The sequence below is a fragment of the Uloborus diversus genome, chromosome 10 (genome assembly GCF_026930045.1).
Source record: "Uloborus diversus isolate 005 chromosome 10, Udiv.v.3.1, whole genome shotgun sequence".
Taxonomy (NCBI): Eukaryota; Metazoa; Arthropoda; class Arachnida; order Araneae; family Uloboridae; genus Uloborus; species Uloborus diversus.
Window position 1 is genome coordinate 52,867,503 of NC_072740.1, and position 20,963 is coordinate 52,888,465.

Sequence of the window (20,963 nt, forward strand, 5' to 3'; positions counted from 1 at the left end):
TCCATATTCTTTGGAGTTAGCATCATTGAAGTTTTTGAAGTTACCAGAGAAAAAAATGACTTGGTTATTGCAAAGTAGTATTTTTTTTTTTAAAATCCATAGAAAGACATAATCAAGTATTTCTGTTGAAACAAAAACTTTAATGAGGTTGTGATATCATTTGAGTGATTTGAATGCCTATTATTCAGTATGACGCATGAAAACACCAAAAGGAAAATAAATCGCATACAAGAGCATTTGTATATAAATACAGTCTTTAAATATATCTTATATATTTATAGGAATTATAAAAAATAAGTTAAAACTTAACAGATAAAAAAAATAGACTTTTTTACAGCTGAGATTGATGTTTTTAACTCTTTAAACCAAATAACTCCTTACAAACGTGCAATAGCAAAACCCAAAACTTAGAAATGGATTTGTTTTGATAAATAATGGAACAAAAACTTTTGCAGGCCTATGGATCATGTGAAAAGAGAGAAAAATAAAAGATATATAAGAGAAAAAAGAACAGAAAATAGCAATGTTAACGAACCAAAAACTTTAGACATCAGCCTTGTTTTTGAAGAAGTTGGAGCAAACTTCTTTTAAAAACTTTTATTTCAATCATACATCTCAAAGGAACATTATATTGAACTTTTATAACGTAATTAGGAAGTTTCAACGTGGATCGGTACCCTAATACTGTTTAACATTTTTCTGTTTAGAAGCAGAAGCAGCTAACTAAGCTTGGATTATTGTACAATAAAATGGCTGAAGATAAAATTTTAGTTGATGGGAATTTATCAACATTTACTGCTATCAGGTTTGAGTCACATAAGATTTACATTCTAATATTAAATGCAGTTATTGCACACTGAAAAAAAAAAAAAAAAGGTTTTAGATGAATTTACATTCAGTTTTCCCGTGCTGTTCCCCGTAAAAAAAATGTATAAGGTTCACTTTGCTAATATAAGTAACGTTATACACTTTCTAGAGTTAGTCGTGCCGATTTTATGAAAAAGCAAACTTTTTGAGGAAACTTTAACCAATAGTTGTTTAATGTTCCATCTGGTTAAAAAAATTGAGGTACAGTTTATAAGGCATATGCGCAGGGCTCAAAATGGATGCAGAGCTTATACTTTTGTAAAAGAGGTCAACACGGGCCTCCGCGGCCGAGCGGTGAAAGCCTCTTGCTATGCGAGCAGTTTGTGAGCAGTCATGTTGTGGGTTCGATTCTACCAGGTTGTTATTTTCTCTCTTTGTTGTAAAAATTAAAAACGTCTTGTATGTAATTGAAATACATTTCAAATGATCTCAGGTTGATTAATGTACATTGGTTGTGGGAAAGCATGGTCCTAAGAAATATTGAATGAACCTGATAAACATTGAACAAACGAATCGTTGAATAAATACGGAAGGCAAAAGCTGTAAAAAAGAAAAAAAAATAACTTTTCCATTCTGTTGTTTTTGTATGCAGTTTTTAATACTGTTATAGCAATATATCAATGATTATGATATAACTTGTTAGTATATATGATCTGTAAGAAGTTGTTGTTGCTGTTAGTAATACCAGATGGTATAGCTTTATCTCCATGAAACTAAAAATCTCTAAAATGTCAAGAAAAAGAAATAAATAAATAAAATAAAATAAAATAAGGTCCTTAAAATCTCAAGCACTGTGAAATTTAAGCACTTGAGTGCTATTGCAGGTATGACTGGAAGAGACCTGGTCGACCCTGACCAATGAAACTAAGGAAACTGTTTATGTAAGAAGTTATGAACATATGGTTGGTAAGAAATAAAGAAATACCTTTGTGCACATAAGTAAATGATAAACAACAACGTTTTTACGCAAACATTTAGTAGATTATTGTATACACTGGTTTCGGAGTTACAGGTAACCCCCTTTTCAATTCAAAATAGCGAGCTTTTGGATGTAAAGACATCCGGTAAAAGACATCCGTTCTACTATTTTTGTGCTCTAGAACGTCGTTGATAACCATTTATGTGGTTGCTAGTTTCAAGCATTTTAATCTTTTAATTTACCTTTTTACTTAAATTTAGAACTTAAAAAAATAATTTAGAACCTGATCAATCAATATCTTCGAATTATTTAAATAATCGAATAGTTAGAATTATAAGTCAATTAACGCTCTAAAATGAGTAACCTTCGAACGAAAATCTGATAAAAGCTTATTTTTGCTAATGCGTAACGTATCAAACAATTGCCCTGTAAACTAACAGAGAATTTTAGAATTTTGATGTAGCTTACTCATACATTTGGGATAAATTACAACAAGTAATATTACTTTGGTGTAACCTTCCCAAAGCGATATGTTACGTTACAAAAGTTATATCAGTTAAATTACTCCAAAAAATGAGGGCAGCAATGCGGTCACTGAACTTATGAAATAAGGTCACACCAATTTTTTTACAGTGTCTGTATAAAATGAAAATTATCTTTATTTGAAAGCAATCTTAATTGGAAATAAATAATTATTATGGGGTCAAAACAATAAGAGAAATTTTTCTCTTAGAAGAAAATAAACTATTTGTCCCTACAATCATTTGTCAATTACATTTCCAGAAAGTCAAGAATTCCATGTAATGGTTACAGGAATATAATGCTTTGTTCGGATAAAAGCTTCGGAAAGAGAAATTTCACTATTAATCACCCAATGATTTAAACACTCTGCTAGATAGAAAGAGGAAATCTTATTTGTTAGTTTGTGCAGCTATATTTTAGTTATGTTTTAACTGCACAATTACCGCTAGATGGTTAAACAAACTCGATTTTAGTTTATAAATATAGTTAAAATGTTCAAGACTAGATTAATTAGGATGGTATTATATTCAACATTAATAAATATCTCATTTTTGAGGGAGATTACTTGATATTTTTAACTAAATTCCATAATCATTTTCGATCCTTGAAAAAACAGCTAACTAGACAATCCAAACAGGTTTTGAACACACACACACACACACACACACACACATATATATATATATATATATATATATATATATATATATATATATATATATATATGTATAAAATTCTAAATCACGTTAAACATTTAAAGTTACGGTGAAGTAAAGATTAAATTAATTTGAGATTCAAGATTGGTACTCCGTAATTAACTCGCTGTAAAAAGTAGCATCGATCATGTACTTTTTCATCAGTAAATAATTGGTCAGTACTTAATATGGAGTACGATACGATACATTGCGAAACGATATTTAAATGTTATTATTATTTTGTTTTTCAAAACAGAAATATAATTATTTTGCTCTCATTTATTTCAAGCAACTCCATTTTTTTATTTACATAAATCAATACGCAAACATGCATAATGCCGTTTTACTTTTGATATTAAAAAAAAAAACAGTAATGTAATATTCCATCTTTCATTGAAAATTGAATGATTAAACTTTTCATGTGCTGGTTAGTAGATAAGTATAATTATGCGCCAATGTTGTCACAATGACGAACTATGTAATAATTAAATACTGTTTAAGGCTTTAACGGCCGGCGTCAATATGGGGAGATAACATTTCTGGGCTTATTGGCCGTGATCTAATTGGAGTAGAAATTCCAGACATTTCGGCTTGCTTTGTTGCAGCCATCATTAGTGGTTTGAGTTTGGTGAGACTGTCTCACTAAACTCAAACCACTGATGATGGCTGCAGTAAAGCAATCCAAAACGTCTGGAATTTCTACTCCAATTAGATCACTGCCAATAAGCCCGGAAATGTTATTTCCCCATATGCAATAATTAAATGTATAGAAAACATGAAAAATTAAGATTTGTATTCCCATTTAGGATGAATAAACAAAAACTCGAATACCACATGATTTCAACTTATACTTGTGGAATAGCATTTCCTATTGCTAATTTTGTGTTTTAACCTTTCGTTTTATTCGCTACTCTATCCCTACTGGGTTCACTGGAGACTAGACAATGTTTAGTAAAAATATAGGTTGCGCAAAAAACAAAATCTACTGCATTTAGGTGGAGTCTTGAACATTCATAGCAACGAGACAACAAGAGTTCTCCTAAGTGATTTCAGCTCCAAGAAAACCTGAACGCTATAGTACAACTTTACTCACCATAACTTGTCTGTGGAATACCTTTAGGAGCTAATGAAGATACCTGAACTTTTAAGGAGACGAGGTGGTCCGTATCTCAATGGCACCCCAGGCCGTTACTTTTGATGTTCGTCCAGTGTAAATCTGAATAGTGCATTTAGAAATATGGATCTCACTACTATAGCGTTTAATAATAATTAGGCCTTCGGTGAAATCACAGTGAAAGCTTGATCTATCAGGAAATGCGATAAGTTACGCGACTGTCTATATCGATTAGCTGTTTTCAGAAGGAAGAGACGATGGTATAATGCCACAGGAATCCTCTGCAAAGAATCCAAACACGCAAACCATTGCGCAGAGGACTGCCGTAAATGGTAAAAATAGGCAACAGTACACATATATTATTATTGTTAAAACCTGCCTGTCTGTTTGTGTCCCAATCTTATCCGATCTGTCAATGTTACAGGTCAATATTAGTACCACTGGTTACAAGACATCCCGGGAAAGCCATTTCTTCTTGTTTCACCCCTCGAAACTTTAAGGAGCTGGATATATAAAGTGATAGTCTGCAGGACATCCAAAGGAAAAATTATTTAAAAAAAGCAATATTCACTCGTTACAGGCGGCATTGAGCAACAATCTGCATTTGAGCTACTTATATATAAATATACAAGGTGCGTCTAAAAAGTTCGTTGAATGGATGGATATCTCAAAAGCAACACGAGTAAAATATGTAAAATATGCGCCCGCGCGCATGCGCACGAAGATACTTATGGAGAGACGCCACGTAGCAAGTAGCGCACTACAGCGAAGCATATTAGTCCGCTACTGCCAGCCGAAAGGTATGTGTGCGAAAAATCGATCAAATTGAAATGGAGCAACGCATTCTGCCGAATTCTATGAATCAATTTTTAAGCGCTTGTTGCACATCTGTACAGGACTGGAAAGTGGTATATATTGCATGACAACACTCTCCTTATACTGCGTTCCATGTACGCACCTTCTTGACCCATCGTCGAGTAACTGTTATTGCACATCCACCGTACTTGCCCGATCTGGCGACTTCTTTTTGTTCTCCTCCTCAAGAGGGCTCCAAAAGGAACACGTTTTCCAGACATTTGACGACCTGCAACATCGGTTCATCTATCGATCCCGAAAGAGGATTTTGCCGACTCATTCCAGCAATTTTATCAACCATGTCAGAAGTATATTGTGGCTAGCGGATGTTTCTTTAAAGGTGAATAAAGATATTTTGTTTCCACGTGTTGTTATATTTGTTTCATGCTTCCTTTGACCGAATTTTTAGACGCACCTTGTATACACACACACACACATTATATATATATATATATATATATATATATATATATATATATATATATATATATATATATATATATATATATATATATATATATATATATATATATATATATATATATAATTTATTAATACTTAGATATTTATGCGAACAAATTTAATATTTGTATTTTATGAATTATTTTTCACTAACTTTTGGTCAAAAAAAGCCCGTAATAACTGAAATAGGTTATATATTCTTCACTAAAGTATAACTTTAGACGTCTTTGAGGGTAATCGTACTTATGGTAACCATGTTTAAACTTAATAGTTACCTAACGCTACGTTTCTCGGAAGAGTTAAGAGCTACAATATTTTTTTATTTCTTTGCTGACAATTTGCTAACTGTCTTTCTTTTGCAGGCCCAACAGTACAATTGAAGATTTGAATTTACTCGACTCATTGCTAAAAAACTACGATAGAAGGGCACTGCCAACGAGCCATCTTGGTAAGATATGATTATTTTGCGTCATTAAAACTCTGAAACTCTTATTTTCAGTTGCATGTTGTACAAACGTTTTGAAAAATAAATGACATAGTGAAATGTGTTCCTAAACGTTCTCACATAATGTAAAATTGTGACTGTTGAAAGAGTTATTTTACATGATTTTAAATTTTAAATAATATCAGATAAGAAGAACAAAAGTCTCTTAAGAATATCTTTAGGTTTCAAGTCAGAAAATGTACTTTTAATGTATTAATTCCATATAAGGTCCTTATTCTAAGAACTTAAGAGACATTTCTAAGTTACGAAAGAAAATAATGGTACATTTATCTTTAAAACTCATTTTTTTATTTATTTATTTTTTTTCATTTTCACTGTTCTCAGTTATTATTTTTATTTTAGAATGCAAAAAATATGGACAAATACTTGCACCTAGCAGTTACCGACTTTTATTTATTATTAGTATACCTACCTACAGCTTAGGAATTTCTTGATATGTGCCGAAATGCATAAACAAAATCAATGTTTTAGCGCTTTAAATTATGGGAATATATTGAGGCTAGAATCGTGTTTAATTTGTATCTTTTTTTAACTTAAAGTACCACAGTACAATAGACCTGAGGTCTCAGTGCTCGCGCTCGTTTCAAGCGCCCCCCTTTTCACTTCATACTTCAACTTAAAGTACGAAGTATATTCAAATACATTTTATTGATAAAATATTGTTTTTCTGGTCCCAAAACCGAGTAACGTCCATTAGTGCCCATTGTTGACATCAGTGGAACCAGTGGTAATATACATTAACTCTTCACTACATAGATCAACGATGAGTAACTTGTTAGAACAACCCTGGATGCAAAAGGTTTTTCTCGGGATCGGACATTCCTCCCACTTTATTGCAAGAAACTTAAGCTCGTTTGATTTTACCAAGCAACTTCAAGTTATAATTGAGTTCCGCTTAATTTCATTAAATAAATCAATACATGTAAAATTTGAAAAAAATCAGAATATCGACCACACTTCAAAAAGTCCCAACTTTTGAAAAAAAAAAATCACGCTGCAAAAAAATAAAAAATAATTAAAAACCCCTAAAAATGTGGGAACCATGACATGTTGCATAGTCTGAGTTGCATCGCAGATCTTGAGTTAAAATCTTTCCTGTTCCATTCAACTTACATTCACAGATAAAAATTGAAATTAAGTATGCTTATACTACAGCATTAATGTACATTTACATTTCTGAGGATTCACCGCCCATTGATTTTCACCACATCCAGAAGTGATAAATAATGGGGGTGGTGCCAAGAAATATAACAATATACATCCCTGCTATAGTATGAGCAAGCCGAAGTAAATTTTTAACCTTAACTATACCTGCGATTATAACTTGAATAAATACCGGGTGTTTAAAAAAAATGACCCGATTTGAATTGCGTACATTATGAAAACTATTGAAAATAGACACATCAGATTAATTTTATATTACATGGATATTAATAAAGTTTTTTAACGTACAAAATAAAAGGTGCTCAATATGTCCACCTTTGGATGTATGGCATATCGTCGCTTCAGAGCAACAGTAAGATATCTAATCCCAGGAATAACACCAAGATTTCCTACTGTTGCTCTGAAGCGACGATATATCTACACGTTAGTCAAATTCGTCCCAAACTTTAGCAAGCATGTCTGTATCAACTGCTTCCACTACTTACACAAACAACCCGTGTCTTTGAATTGTTTATACCATTTTCTAATGCTCTTCGAGGAAGGAGGTTTAACACCAGGGTATTCTCGACCAAAAATCATGCTGAACAGTTATTACGGACTCGCACTTCGCGAAGCGTGGAACAGAATACGATTTTTGTTGTGCAGTCGCCCTTTTCACAAAGACTGAAATGACAGGAGAAGAAAGATTTAGCTCTACCTGTCGGGGGGGGGGGGGGGGGGCAACTCCGTGAAACTCGAGATTTTTCTCATTCTAACGATACCTTTATTTAACGAAACGGATTAAAATGTGAAGAGTTTTGAGTTTTTGAAATCGGGACATTCTTTTTGAAACTCCCTGCATAAATATAATACGGAAAGTTTCTTTACTGAAGATCTGCGATGTGACTCTGACTATGCAGCATGTGATGCTTCCACTTTTTTTTTATTAATTTTATTTATTTATTTATTTTTTTACAGCGTGAAATTTTTTCTGACATGGGGGTCATAGGAGTGAAATAAATACTATTACACACTAAAAAAATTGCAAAACAAATCCTTAGAAAAAAAGATCGGCTTTAATGATATTTAACTATTTCAGGGGCCTCATTGAGTCTTCCAATTTTATCCAAATGCTCAAGCTTTTAAGTTTTGTATCACTCTATTCCCTCAGAAGAATGGTGATGGTTCATATAATATAATTAATATCTATATTTACATAAGATACAGCAAAAATGGTGTCAGAATCAATTCAAAAGGGGTTTTTTTTTGCAGTGCAGTGCAGTGTTATTAAAATTTACATTAAAATAAAATAAATAGGATTGTAGATATTTGGATTCAACTACATACATTTGGAATATAAAAGGCAAAGCATGATATGAAATGTTTCACAAAAGCAAATTAAAATAGCAAAAAAAAAAAAAATAATAATAATAATAATAAAATAAAGTAAATAAATAAATTAACTTAATAAGTCATGTGTACCTCTGAGATACAAACAGTAGATTTGCAGACTGCTACTGACGCTAGAAAAAAATCGATGATGACTAAAATATAACCCTAAAGGAGGTGAAAGAACAGCTTAAGTCAGACGCTCGTAGCACTAACTGTCGTGGAGTTATGAAAGGAAATCACCATTATAAAAAGATAAAATGGAGGGAGTGAAGACTTTTCATTCATTAAGAAAAGACCCCAAGTCACGTGATAAATTTTAAAGAAAAGCATTGGAAGAAATCAGGTTTATTTCGCTACTTTCACGCAAAACGTGTCAGCCACTCATCATTGTTCAGTCAAGTGACTTGAGAACTTGGCCAAGCTTTTGCTTAGATAATGATTGGACTTGCTCCCTCCATTCACTAATTCCTGCTCTAAGGAAATTACCTCTAAGAGCATCTCTTAAATACGGGAGCCCGCTGGAAAATAAAGTAAAAACAATGTGTTAAGAAATATTATGCTCACAACACAAAAAGAAACTCGTGAGTTATTAAGGCCCCTTTAGCCTTCAAATAGCTATTAGCAGTATTGGTCTTGAAAATTAGTTCCTTTTTTCACGCCAATTTTTCTTTCAACTCCAATTTTAGTACAAATCATTTTTGATAATTTTTACCAAAGTATTCCTATAATTGAAAAAACACAAAATGTGGCTTGCGCTTTCATGGTTTTATTATCGCTGAATAAACGTTTTTCTTGTTACTTTTTTTTTTTTAAAAGTAATACTAATATTAATAATGCAAATTAAAAACTGAGACTGTAACATTCACACCTAAATCGTTAATATTAAAAATACGATAAGACCATGAATGACAGAAAGATATACTATTGTTGCTCTGATGCGACGATATAATTCAATAACTTTTCATGGAATTTAAACTGTACATAATTAACTTAGCATTGTGAGGAGAAAAGCTGAGCAGTACGAGTTGCTGAAAGAAATATTTAGAAATAACTTGTAACATGTCGTCGCTTCAGAACCACAGTAAGATATCTCACGTGTTATTTCTTGGATTAGATATCTTACTGTTGCTCTGAGCCGAGGATATTTGAAGGTAGATTTTTAACATTTATCTTGAAATATATATCTTAAACTATATTTACATAGGTGTAACAATATTTCTTGAGTTATATTTGCTAAAACAAAGCTTTCCGTAACAGATCATATACGTCAGATTCTTTATCCTAGGTAATTTCAATGATAGCAGGTTAAATGCAAGTAAATAATGAAAAATTGTTTAAAGCAATTTTATAATAAACTAAATAGTATTACTGGAAAATATTTTTTCTGAAAACCGCAATACATCTTTAGAAAATAAAATAAGATTAAATTCTAAAAAGTGCAATCGTTTAATTTCCTTTTTATTCATTTTTTTATTCATTTATTTGTCTTCTGTGCATACGCGATTGCTTTTGAAACTAGAAACAACACCTAAAGAAATTGTAACCAGTTAGATGCGTTTCGAAATGCATTACATTTTAGTCTATTCTACGCAAAATCTTTTGAATTGCAAATAAACAGGTATGTATTTCCTAAGATTATTAATTTTTCTCTGGGCAGTTTTACGCATATTCTAAATAACTCAAAGAAGTAAGTAATTTATATTGCTTTACTTGCAGACTTATTTAATATTTAAATTTAATCAGTTTCACTTTCATTTCACATCAATTTTATATCCATTTCGCAATAAAATATTTACAACTTTGAATATTATTTGAATGTAATAATTTTAATCAGAAGTTCTTACTCTTTTTGATTTTAAAATTAGTTCTGCTGTAAATCTTTTGACTAGTTTCAACACTGTCTATTGCACAAACTCAAGAGAGGTTTTATAATGTGACGCAAGTAAAATGTTGTATTATTAAATGTATAGTTGAACTTAATATTATTAGATTTAGTGTTTCTGTTGCATCATAATATTGAAATAAAACCCCATTTTTAAAAAAAATATAACTTCGAAACCGTCACTGCCTTTTGGGACAGTTAATATAAAATTCAGCTCAAATCCATCTTTTTAAAATAGTAATAATGATTCAAACTTTTTTTATCAAGATCATTTATTGCCACAATGCATTTTGAAACGAATTATTGTCAATCAGGTCGAAAACAGTTGCACAAAAACCCATTTAATTAAAAAAAAAACAGTTCAGTAAAACTTCTACCATATCCTAATGTAAAAACATACAAGAAACAACAGCAGCATTAAGTTGTTGAATCTTCTCGCATTTTTGATTATAAAGTCTAATAGATAAAAGTGATTAACTAGATGAAATAAATTGAATATGAGTTTAAGATTTAAAAAAAATACTTTAAAACCAGCTGAACACATTTTGTTATTTTCTAAAAAAAAAATTGAGCAGTTCTTTTTTTTTTTTTTTTGTGTGTGTGTTTCTCCTGAAATTATACAAAATGAATTGAGCTGGTTTGCATAAAAAATGCTTTAATTTTAAGACAGTTGTTTTACAACTATTTTACGTTGCAACATGTGCAAATACCACTGGAACACTATTTTTTTAATCAATGAAAACTTGGTTTTTTGACAAAAACAAATGTGGAAGGCGGACTCAATATTTGAAACAGTATGAGTGGAGTAGGCCAAACTAAGTTAATTAAAGTTTAAAAATTCTCATAAAACAGTTTTTAGTCTAAATTTTGAAAAAGTTGCAGGTATATATTTTTTAAATGAACACTGAATGCACAACAAATTTTAAGAAATAGAATATGCATAAATGATAGGAAATTCTGATTTTGTAGTACAGTAATTTTGTATTACTATAAAAATGTATCCACTTTGGTTGATAAGATGCCATTATTGCTTTGATGCGACGCTATAATTCTTTCACTTTACATGAAATTTAATAACTTTACTTAAACCTCACTTATAATTTTGAGCAAAATATATGCAGCACGTGTTGTTGAAGAGAGTTTTTAGTTCAAAGTAGAATTTTAACATTTATCTTGAACTATATTTGCGTATAACTATATCTTGAGTCATAAGTCACAGATTCTTTATCTTAGGTTGTTTCAATGAAAGCAGGTGAAATGCAAGTAAATAATTAGAAATTGGCTAAAGCTATCTTCTGATAAATCAAATCTTATCACTAGAGAATAATTTTACTTAAAACTGCAATACATGATTAAAAATGAGTTGAAATTCTAAAAAATACAATAAAGTTGTTTTATTTTCCTTCCAATTTTCTTTCTTTCTTCCTCTTTTTTTCTGCACACGCGTTTGCTTTTGAAGCTAGAGATAAAACACGAATAAATTGTAACGAGTTACATGCATCTCGGCAAGTGCATAATTCGACGAGTGCGTTACATAAGTTGAAAGAAATCAATGCATGTTCTCTTGTCCAGCATAAGCGGGTCCGTTGGGGGGAACACCACACAACTGGTCGTCTTTTTCTCTCTTCGGAAAAGAAAGTTAATTCTAATATATTTATATATCTGAGCTTATACCTTTTTAGAGAAAATATGTACACAGCTTCAGTCATTTTGTTGCTTGTTTTCATATGTAATTTAATGCAATTGAAACAGCGATTTAAGCAGAAGATAAATTAAAACAAAATAAATACTTCCTCATATATCTTGAAAATCTCTTTATCCAAAAAATGAACTGGAAAAAATGAACCTTATTATACAAAATAGTTAATCTAACATAAAATTTAAGCTGAAAATTATGCACATTTATTTTGCGAGGGTCAAAATGACCCCCGCCGTATTTCTACGTATGCAAAACCGCAGTAATTATCTAGTGTTATTTATTTTACCAGCTAATGTCATTAGAGCCAAAGTTCTTTGCAGAACTGATGAGTAAATTGTTTTATTTCCTGGAAGACGGTGGTATACATCTGTTGAGGAAAGTATATTTCCCGCAACGTGATGAAGCACCTAGATATTTCTCAATGTTAAAGTTGAGAATAGCTACTAAATCTAATTATTCTCAGAGAACGATCTCACAAACTAAGATTTTTTCTCCAATTTGCGACGTATTTGCTAAATTAAATATAAATTGCTAATAAATAATAAATATGCAAATAAATATTACTTTGGAAGTTTCAGAAAACCAGTTTTGCGGTCACGATCGTGAACAAGTAGTTTTAAGGAACAAAAATATTAGGGGTAAACTTCATACATATATTAATCATGTTAATTTTAGGAATATCCTTAAATACCACTTTTCATAGGTCTGTTTTAGGCGAAAATATACAGAGAGTTAAATAAATATCAAAATACTAATTTCTGAAGAATATTTTAACTATCCAAGTGATGTGTTGTCTCATTTCCTAAAATAACAGTTTATGAGCAGAAGGGTAAAATATTATGTCTGTGTTCATTGCTGTAAACTAACTTTTAAAAAAAAACAGCTTCGTTTTTGACATCAATATTTCTATTTTGACGCATTAATTGCAATACTTAAGGCAGGCCTAAGGATTAATTTGAAATTTTACTACATCAGTGGTATTAAAAGTTAAAAAATATATAAAAATAAAAATATTTTCAAGTTATATAATTTAGGTCCGAATATTAAATAGAAGTGTTGCAGTTGATTTTCTACTAAAATTACTTGTTCAATTCTCAGTGTTCTAAGAGTTGTTGATATAAAACGTGAAAATATTGCTTAGAAACTTATGAAACGAAATGTCGCAGGTGGCTAAAATTATACACCTACTATCTTGCTGCTTAAAATATTTTGGGTTGCGATACGAAAGAAACATTATGTAGTTTTAATGAAAGTAATAGTTATTTATTTAACAAGGTGGCTACGTTGCTGCTCTGTTTTTACTTATATTTAATTATTGTTATGTTTCAACCAACATTACGAACAACTTAACATGTAGGGCAATGTTACAAAATCTACTTCGTTTTCTGGCTTTTTCACTATCAAAAAGCATCAGTTTCTGGTACTCTTTCAAGCAACGTATTTTTTTTAATGTGCATTGCTCTTTATATTGAAACTGGTAAACAAAAAATAAATAAATAAATAAATAAATAAAACAGAGTTTTTTAAAAAATCAAAATTTGTTACAGGGAGCGACATTTTAACAGGAGCTTTTTCGCCGAAGATCCCGTTCATTTAACGCGTATTATAATATTGACAATTTTAACTATTTTTAGTGTTTTTTTTTTTCTTTTTTCACTGGAGCACGTATGTATATTTTACTTATATCATTTATTTTTTATGGATAGGGACACCAACGGAAGTGTTTTGCGAAATGTATATAAGAAGCTTCGGATCAATCAACCCATCAACAATGGTAAGTTACATTTTAGAGATAAGCTATATACTGATAATGTTTAAGTCTAAAGTGTTTGATCGTGAAAAGACAGAAGTAAATTGTATGCTTTTTGCTCTTAAAATTAATTTGTGAGAAAAGGGTACGTCGAGCTAACGCAATAATACTCGAAACAAGTAGGATAACGACACCAGTAACATCCATGCTTAAGTCATCGTTCTCAGTTTAACTTAATTTTCTGAGCCCTTTAATGTATTTAGACCTTTAAAATTATTTTTCTCTCATGCAACTACAAGTACATCTCATCTAACGTTTTGGCCGTTTCTGGATCCTCTGAATTAGTTAATTCTATTCTGATTTGCTCAATTTCGAAAAAAGGTCCCACCCCCAGTAACAGACACCGACAACTCTGATGATACCCAGGAACAGATAGGATGCGGAAAGGATGAGTAATGAACAGAATTTTCTTTTATCTACAAAATGTGCAAACTTTATTTATATTTAGATCTAAAACCTCATTAAATTCAAATGAACATGAATCACCGGCAGATCACGTGGTAGGTGTTCATAACCTTCCAACACACTTCTAAATACCAGCTGGCTCCTAAAATTCCCTCTAATAACACTAAATGTTTGCGCCGTATTAATGAGTCGCAGCACAGCATCATTTTTACCTGTCTGAAATTATTGTTATTTAAATATAAACTTATGACTGTCTGTTACTGGTGCCGTTATTCTATTGTCTGACTGATGAACGAGCATAACCCGAATTTTCGTCATACAGTTCCGCAATGTAATAAAACATCCAATTTTCAATATAACTAGCCAAAGAAGCTAAGCTGAACCATTTATTAAAAAAAAATGTATTAAAAACAAATCCTGAAGGTTCCTACAAAAGTCAAAAATAACACCCCGAATTTTCAAACTTAGTTAAAAAGCAGAGAATTCTTCATCGAAAAAAAAACAAGGGTAAAAGGATTTGTCACTCTTAATCGTTCCTAATTAAATAGTCTTTTCATGGATAAAAATTAAAGGTGCGTAAAACTCTGGTCCAAAGAAAGTACTTTTTTAAAAAGATTTTTTATTCTTTTTATAGGGTTTTCGTGAGACGTGTTTTGCAGACACCTTTTTTCCTTTAAAAAAAGGGAGTTTTTTCTCGTCTTTTTTAAATCTTGATTTCATGTCTTCAGTTTGGCAAAATGTGTTTTTTCCCCCCGCGAGAAACATGCGAGCTCATTTTTGAGAATGGAAACAATTTAAAAAGAATTATTTTCAATGAAAACGTTTGATAAGATATTCAAATTTAAGTGTTGGAACCCTATCTGAAATGTATTAGATAATTTTGATACATGACACTTAAAGAAAACCCAGGAAAGAAAAACTTTGCAGAAGCGTTTTTCGGCAAAGATAATTTTTCATGCATTAATTCAAATTGAAACGTAGAGCATCATTTTACTTCCTACCTATTTAAAGTGGGTTGGGATGAAAGTGAGTCACAGTTCCAGAGTTTCGAATTCAAGTTCCTGAGTAGATATTGGATTAGTAAAAAAATGAATTTTCGGTTTTTGAAGTATTCCTTCTTTTTGGAGATACTAAACTCATTTTGACTAATTAAGGAGCATTTACGAGTATCTTTAAGCAATTGTACTTTTTGCGGGCGTTTCAGCTCAAAAAGCATCGTGCAGTATTTAAGAATATTTTTGATTTCTGGCATTCGTTTTGCTCGATTACGGCTTAGAAAGAGACTCTATGGTATACTAGTGTTGATACGTGTTTGTTGCCAATGGCTTCAATATGGATGCTGCAATCTAATATACAGTCGTGGGAAAAAAAATAAGGACAGAAACGAGAACTCAACATATTAAGGAAACGAAAAAGCAGAAGGGGGTGAAAGACCAAACTGAGATTGACTTGGGTTAGGTACGTTAACACATGCGAATACATGAAGCAAGATATGGTGGGGGACAGTTGGAGTAGGGTAAATAACCCTGCCGGTGTGGGATCAGCATCTATGGGTGATCGAGTTGCAGCCTCATAGTAAAATCTCGAACAATTTATCTCTTAGACTACATTTTAACCATTTCACCTGAGGTTAAATAATTGGAAAATTTGAGAATGATCGAAGCGTGATAAGTGTAGATGCAAGAGTTCAAGATTGCTCACAGCATCGTATCACGACGTTGGAGAACATTTTAAACACCAAAAACGGCTGTCCGAAGTATTAGCAGTGGTTTTCCACAATCTACCATAGCGGTTGTCTGATTTTGACCTGTTCGGTAGGTACCTACAACACCATCTCATCGGAGAAGGCGTTTTATATGGTGTCGGGAACACACCCATAGCGTCTAGTACTCTTTACGGATGAGAGCAAATTAAGTCAGTGTTGCAATTATGACCTCATGCGCATCTAGAGAGAACAGGGGACATGGTACAACACCTCCAATATCATAAAAAGGGACCGATTTAAAGATCATGTTTCTCGCGTGGAGAGAAATTATGATTGGTTACCTTACAAACCATCCCAGCTAAAAAGAGATCACTGGGACCTACTATTATGACAAGATTATCTTCCTTATGTGAGTCATTTTAGACATGTTTGAGATCTTAAGTTTCTTTTCATGAACGCCATCTTTTCCCATGGTTACTGTCGAAGAGTGGTTAGCGAGTGAGAATACGGAAAACATGGATTGACCAACAATTCGTCTGGATCTTATTCCCATCGAGCATGTACGAAACTTTTAAGGGTGACGTTGGCAGCAGGTATTTTATGACCAGTAAAGATTCCGGAGCCGCGGTTGACGCTAACAAAAGGATTGAGCAACAATGCCTCAGAAATTGATTTACAACATCATATTCAGCATTTAAGGAACCTGCGCAGCCGTCAAATTATCTGCGAAAGGCTGAATGTTTCGTGCTGAACGCCTGCCACATGAATGTTTCAACTTTCCGTTGACTTCTACTTTTTGCTACTTTTTAAATAAAGTTTCACTTTATATTTTTATTTTCGTTTCCGGGAAGTTACTTACATTACCAATATTAAAATATCTTGGGGATCTAATAGTATTATTTGCGTTGAGTTTAAAAAAAATGTGCAACGTTATATTGAGAAAACCATTTTTTTCGTAATTTTTGCACACCACTGTATTTTCTGATTAGTAAGACGTAGGGGAAACCCGGCTAAAGTGGATACCCCGGGCAAAGCGAATTTTGCCTATAACTCCCAAATAATTAGTTGGCCGGCAGCCGCGTTGCCATAGAAACGGTCGCCTGTTGCCACTCCGTGTGCGGCAAACACGTCGGGACGAGTTCGCGTCACGCGTCGCCAGTGACCGAACAAAGTATGTTTTGGGGAAAACAATATTAATTTTCAGAGGTTAGTGTTTCATTCATAACTTTAATACTATTTGTGGTATGTTCTTTTTTATGAGTAGGATTTCATGTACGATTATATAGCTTTCAACTATCCGTAGACGACGAGTTTAGATACTCTGGTTTTTTAGTAATTTTTAGTTACCTCAAAAATGTTACTAAAGGGCAAAGCGGATTGGGAAAAGTGGATACCATATTCACTATGCCCGGTCATGACAAGTCACTTCATCCGAACCTGGAAGTCCTTCAATTTTAAGATCTCAAGACAATGCTATCATTGAAGACCATCCTTATACTCCCTTGGGATCTGATACAACAGAATAAGTCCAAGACAATCATGTTCCCACCGCTTCACTCAAACCTGGGATGTTCTAAAAACTACTACAGTCTTTCAGTTTTACCACCTATTCCTCAGCCTGTTAAACCAATAACAACACGCAAACGAAAGCTACAGAGATCTACACTCCTGACAAGTACTCCAGTAAAGGGCAATCAGAAAAAAAAACTGAAAAAAAAAAAAAAACTGTCATGAAGTAACTAGATGACGTTTCGACTAAAGCTTCTCAGAATACTGTTAAAAAGACCACTACCAAAAAAAAAACTAAATTAAAAATATCTGCTACAAAACATTGGACTGCATAAGAGAATGATAAGAAGAAGGAAATAAAGAAATTTGATGATGTAAGGTGCATTTTCTGTGATGAAATGTTCATTGAAGAAGATGATCAGCCACAGGAAAACTGGATACAATGTCGTATTTGTACTCAATGGTGCCGTAAAGAGTGTTCAGCATTCGAAAATGGTAATGATTTTGTTTGTGATAACTGCAATGATTAGTATTGTAGCAGAAAAATGTTTTTTTTAATATGCTCCTAAACTTTGGACGTTTACTTTTTTTAGTTTAATTTTTTTGTTTGTTATAATAAATACTGCAATAATTAGTACTGTAGAAAAATGTTTTTTTTAATCCGAGCCTGCAATTTTCGATGTTTATTTTATTTTTACGTTCAGTTTCTTTGTTTGTAATAACTACAATAATTAGCATTGTAGCAAAGGTTTTTTAATATGTTCCTTTAACTTTTGACGTTTATTTTATTTTAAAAGTCAATTTATTTGTTTGCAATAAATATAATAATTAGCATTGTAGCAATAAGATGTTTTCTGGATATGTTCCTTTAATTCTCGATGGTTCTTTTATTTTTAATAATTAGTTTCGTGACAAATAATGTTGTTGTTCGCTTTGCCCTAGTACCGAATTCACTTTACCCGGGGTGTTGGGCAAAGTGGATATTCCTGCCATTGTTAAAAACTGGCCTTACATCGAATAGTGTAATTCATATTAAGGACAACTGTTATTGCATTACGTAAGTTCATTAAATGAAGACTGATTATAAATATTTGTTTCAATTTCCAAAGTTATAACTAAACGACAATAATAAAGGAAAGCTTAAGGTATTCACGTTGCCCGGGTTTCCCCTATCTCAAAGCGTGGAATTGTATAAAAAGTGTAATTATGGATTTTGAGAGGACTGGTGATTTTTAAATATATTTTTAGGTAAACTCGATAAAGGATATCTTGTAGTGGAGCGTTTTTCTTCATTAAATGATAAGATCAATTAGCTCCGAAAATAATGCAAATAATCAAGCAAAAGTTCGCTAACCGATGTAACTCCATAACTCCAGTTCTGATAAAACTTGGTGCCAATCACTAAAAAGGCAATGGAACCAACAGCATATTTCTTGCTCTCTTCATAGTTGATACAGCTATTGGAATTGTTTAAATATTCATGATAGTCACTACCTGTTTCCTTTTGTTTTGATCAAAACTTTTCTTTTTGGCACTTTTTTTAGTTTCGTTGTACATTAAAAATAATTATGTATTTTAGCATACCATTCGTAAAAACTAGCAAGATTAACTTCTTCTATTTCAATTTTATGCGTGACAAATACATAATTTTCCTTCTCTTCAGTAACATTTTTTTTAAACGTTCGACATGATACCTCTATTTTAATCCGAAATAGTTAATGCTTCAGTTCGCGCGCGCGCGTAACCATTTAAGTAATCTTACTGTAATCTTAATCAGATCAATGATTGCATTTATGTATTTTGGATTTTTAAACCCGGTGTGGTTTTCTTTTTCGAAGCATCATTGTTTGAGAGTTTTCCGTCTACACCGTGCAAAAAAAAAAGAAAAAAAAAAAAAAACACGTAGTATAGTTCGAAGAATCGCAATACATTGTACAAATGAGATTTGTTTCTTACTGAAAAAGCGTTCAAATAGTTCAGGGCTGATAAAATGTAAATTATGCAATATTAATAATACAATAACACATTGTTCCAGGAAAAAAAAATTTAGTGTTGAAGCATAAAAGTGTCTATTTAGACACTGTATGAACGCAACAAAAGATATTAATGCAAACAATTACGATACGGGGGAACGACTTTTTAACAGGGAAAACGATTGTCCAGCTTGATAGTTCGTGCATTTGGGGATCAGAAGCCACTATACACAAACAGTCAACGAACGAGAAAAGTATTTAGCTGATCATGTCCTTGCTTGCTACGACAGTTGCCGCAACTTGATGGGCTGAGAGTTTTCAGAAGTTTGTTACCGTTAGTCAAACAAATATTACACGGATTAAACAGCCTCAATACAATCTATAATACCCTTAACAGTTAAGACTTGAGCTTGTTTTTAAAAACAGCTATTTAGCTGAGAACCCATTCATTTAAAATGATTTTTCGGCGGAATTAATTTAAACATTGCACTTTTATACCATCATTTTGCATTGCAGGTTTTAGCATGATTAGCTGTGTAAGTTCTAGTACATATTGTGCTACATCAATTTGTGAACGTTTCTGGAAAACTATTGGTGGTAAAACCTTGTTTTTAAAGCATACATTTTTCAAATCTACATTTTTGCGAGATGCAACATGTACGGTTTTTTTTAAATTGTTTTGATTGAATGTGAATAAAAAAGAGACTTTCTCTTTGAATTTGTGAAGGTTTTTCTTTTCTTTTCTTACTTTCTTTTGTGACAAGAGGGAAGAACAAATGTTGCTTTTTATATAAAACGAATTTAGTATCATTTAGAATTTAAATGTTGCCAATTATTTTGCTGTGTTCGATGTATTAATGAATTGTTTTGGACTAATACTGGTTCTTTTCATCTATTTATTTTTTCTTTATAAACTTTATTGTGCTGCTTGAAAAATGAAACGTAGATATGTGAAGCTGTTTTCATCTAAAAATTGACATTATATACATAGATTTCTTTGTGAAGGTAACATTCTTTATTGCGACAACAGAGAAAATCAGCTCCGTAACAGAGCTTGCTTCTCTCGTATCAAAACTCCCAATATGGTAGTGAATTTCGATTCTATCCGGCAGGGTAAGTCTGGGCTTGAATTATTGAGTAGACAAATGTTGTTTTTATTGTTTCGCTTGAAACACTTGGAAAAAATTTAAGGGAAAAACTTGAGCACCGACGTACGAGGAAGGTCTTTTCCGCTACTTTAAAAACCTATAAAGCAAGTTACACGAACACTTTGAGATTGAAAAGGCTTAAATGCTACTTTTAAAATATTTTTCTTGCCAGAATGAATTCGCTTAAAACAATCGAATACATTTCTAAAGGGTACTACAGTAGAAGAATTTCGCTTTTATTTACTTGTAATAAAATGCGAGAAGTAGTAGTTACATAAAGTTGTAAATTGTAGGATTTAAAAAATGACTCTTTGCAAAAGAACAGGTTCTTATCTATTAGCGTTACTTACGCCAATAA

General features: G+C 32.0%; 1 protein-coding gene across 1 annotated transcript in view; it reads left to right on the forward strand.

Moving 5' to 3' along the window:
* The first annotated feature begins 749 nt into the window (after positions 1-749).
* Positions 750-20,963, forward strand: part of LOC129231003 (glycine receptor subunit alphaZ1-like) — a 75,043-nt gene continuing 54,829 nt past the window's right edge. The window contains exons 1-3 of the mRNA XM_054865248.1: positions 750-805; positions 5,797-5,882; positions 13,762-13,829. Coding sequence (XP_054721223.1) covers positions 750-805; positions 5,797-5,882; positions 13,762-13,829 — 210 coding nt within the window. The remainder of the gene's footprint in view (positions 806-5,796; positions 5,883-13,761; positions 13,830-20,963) is intronic.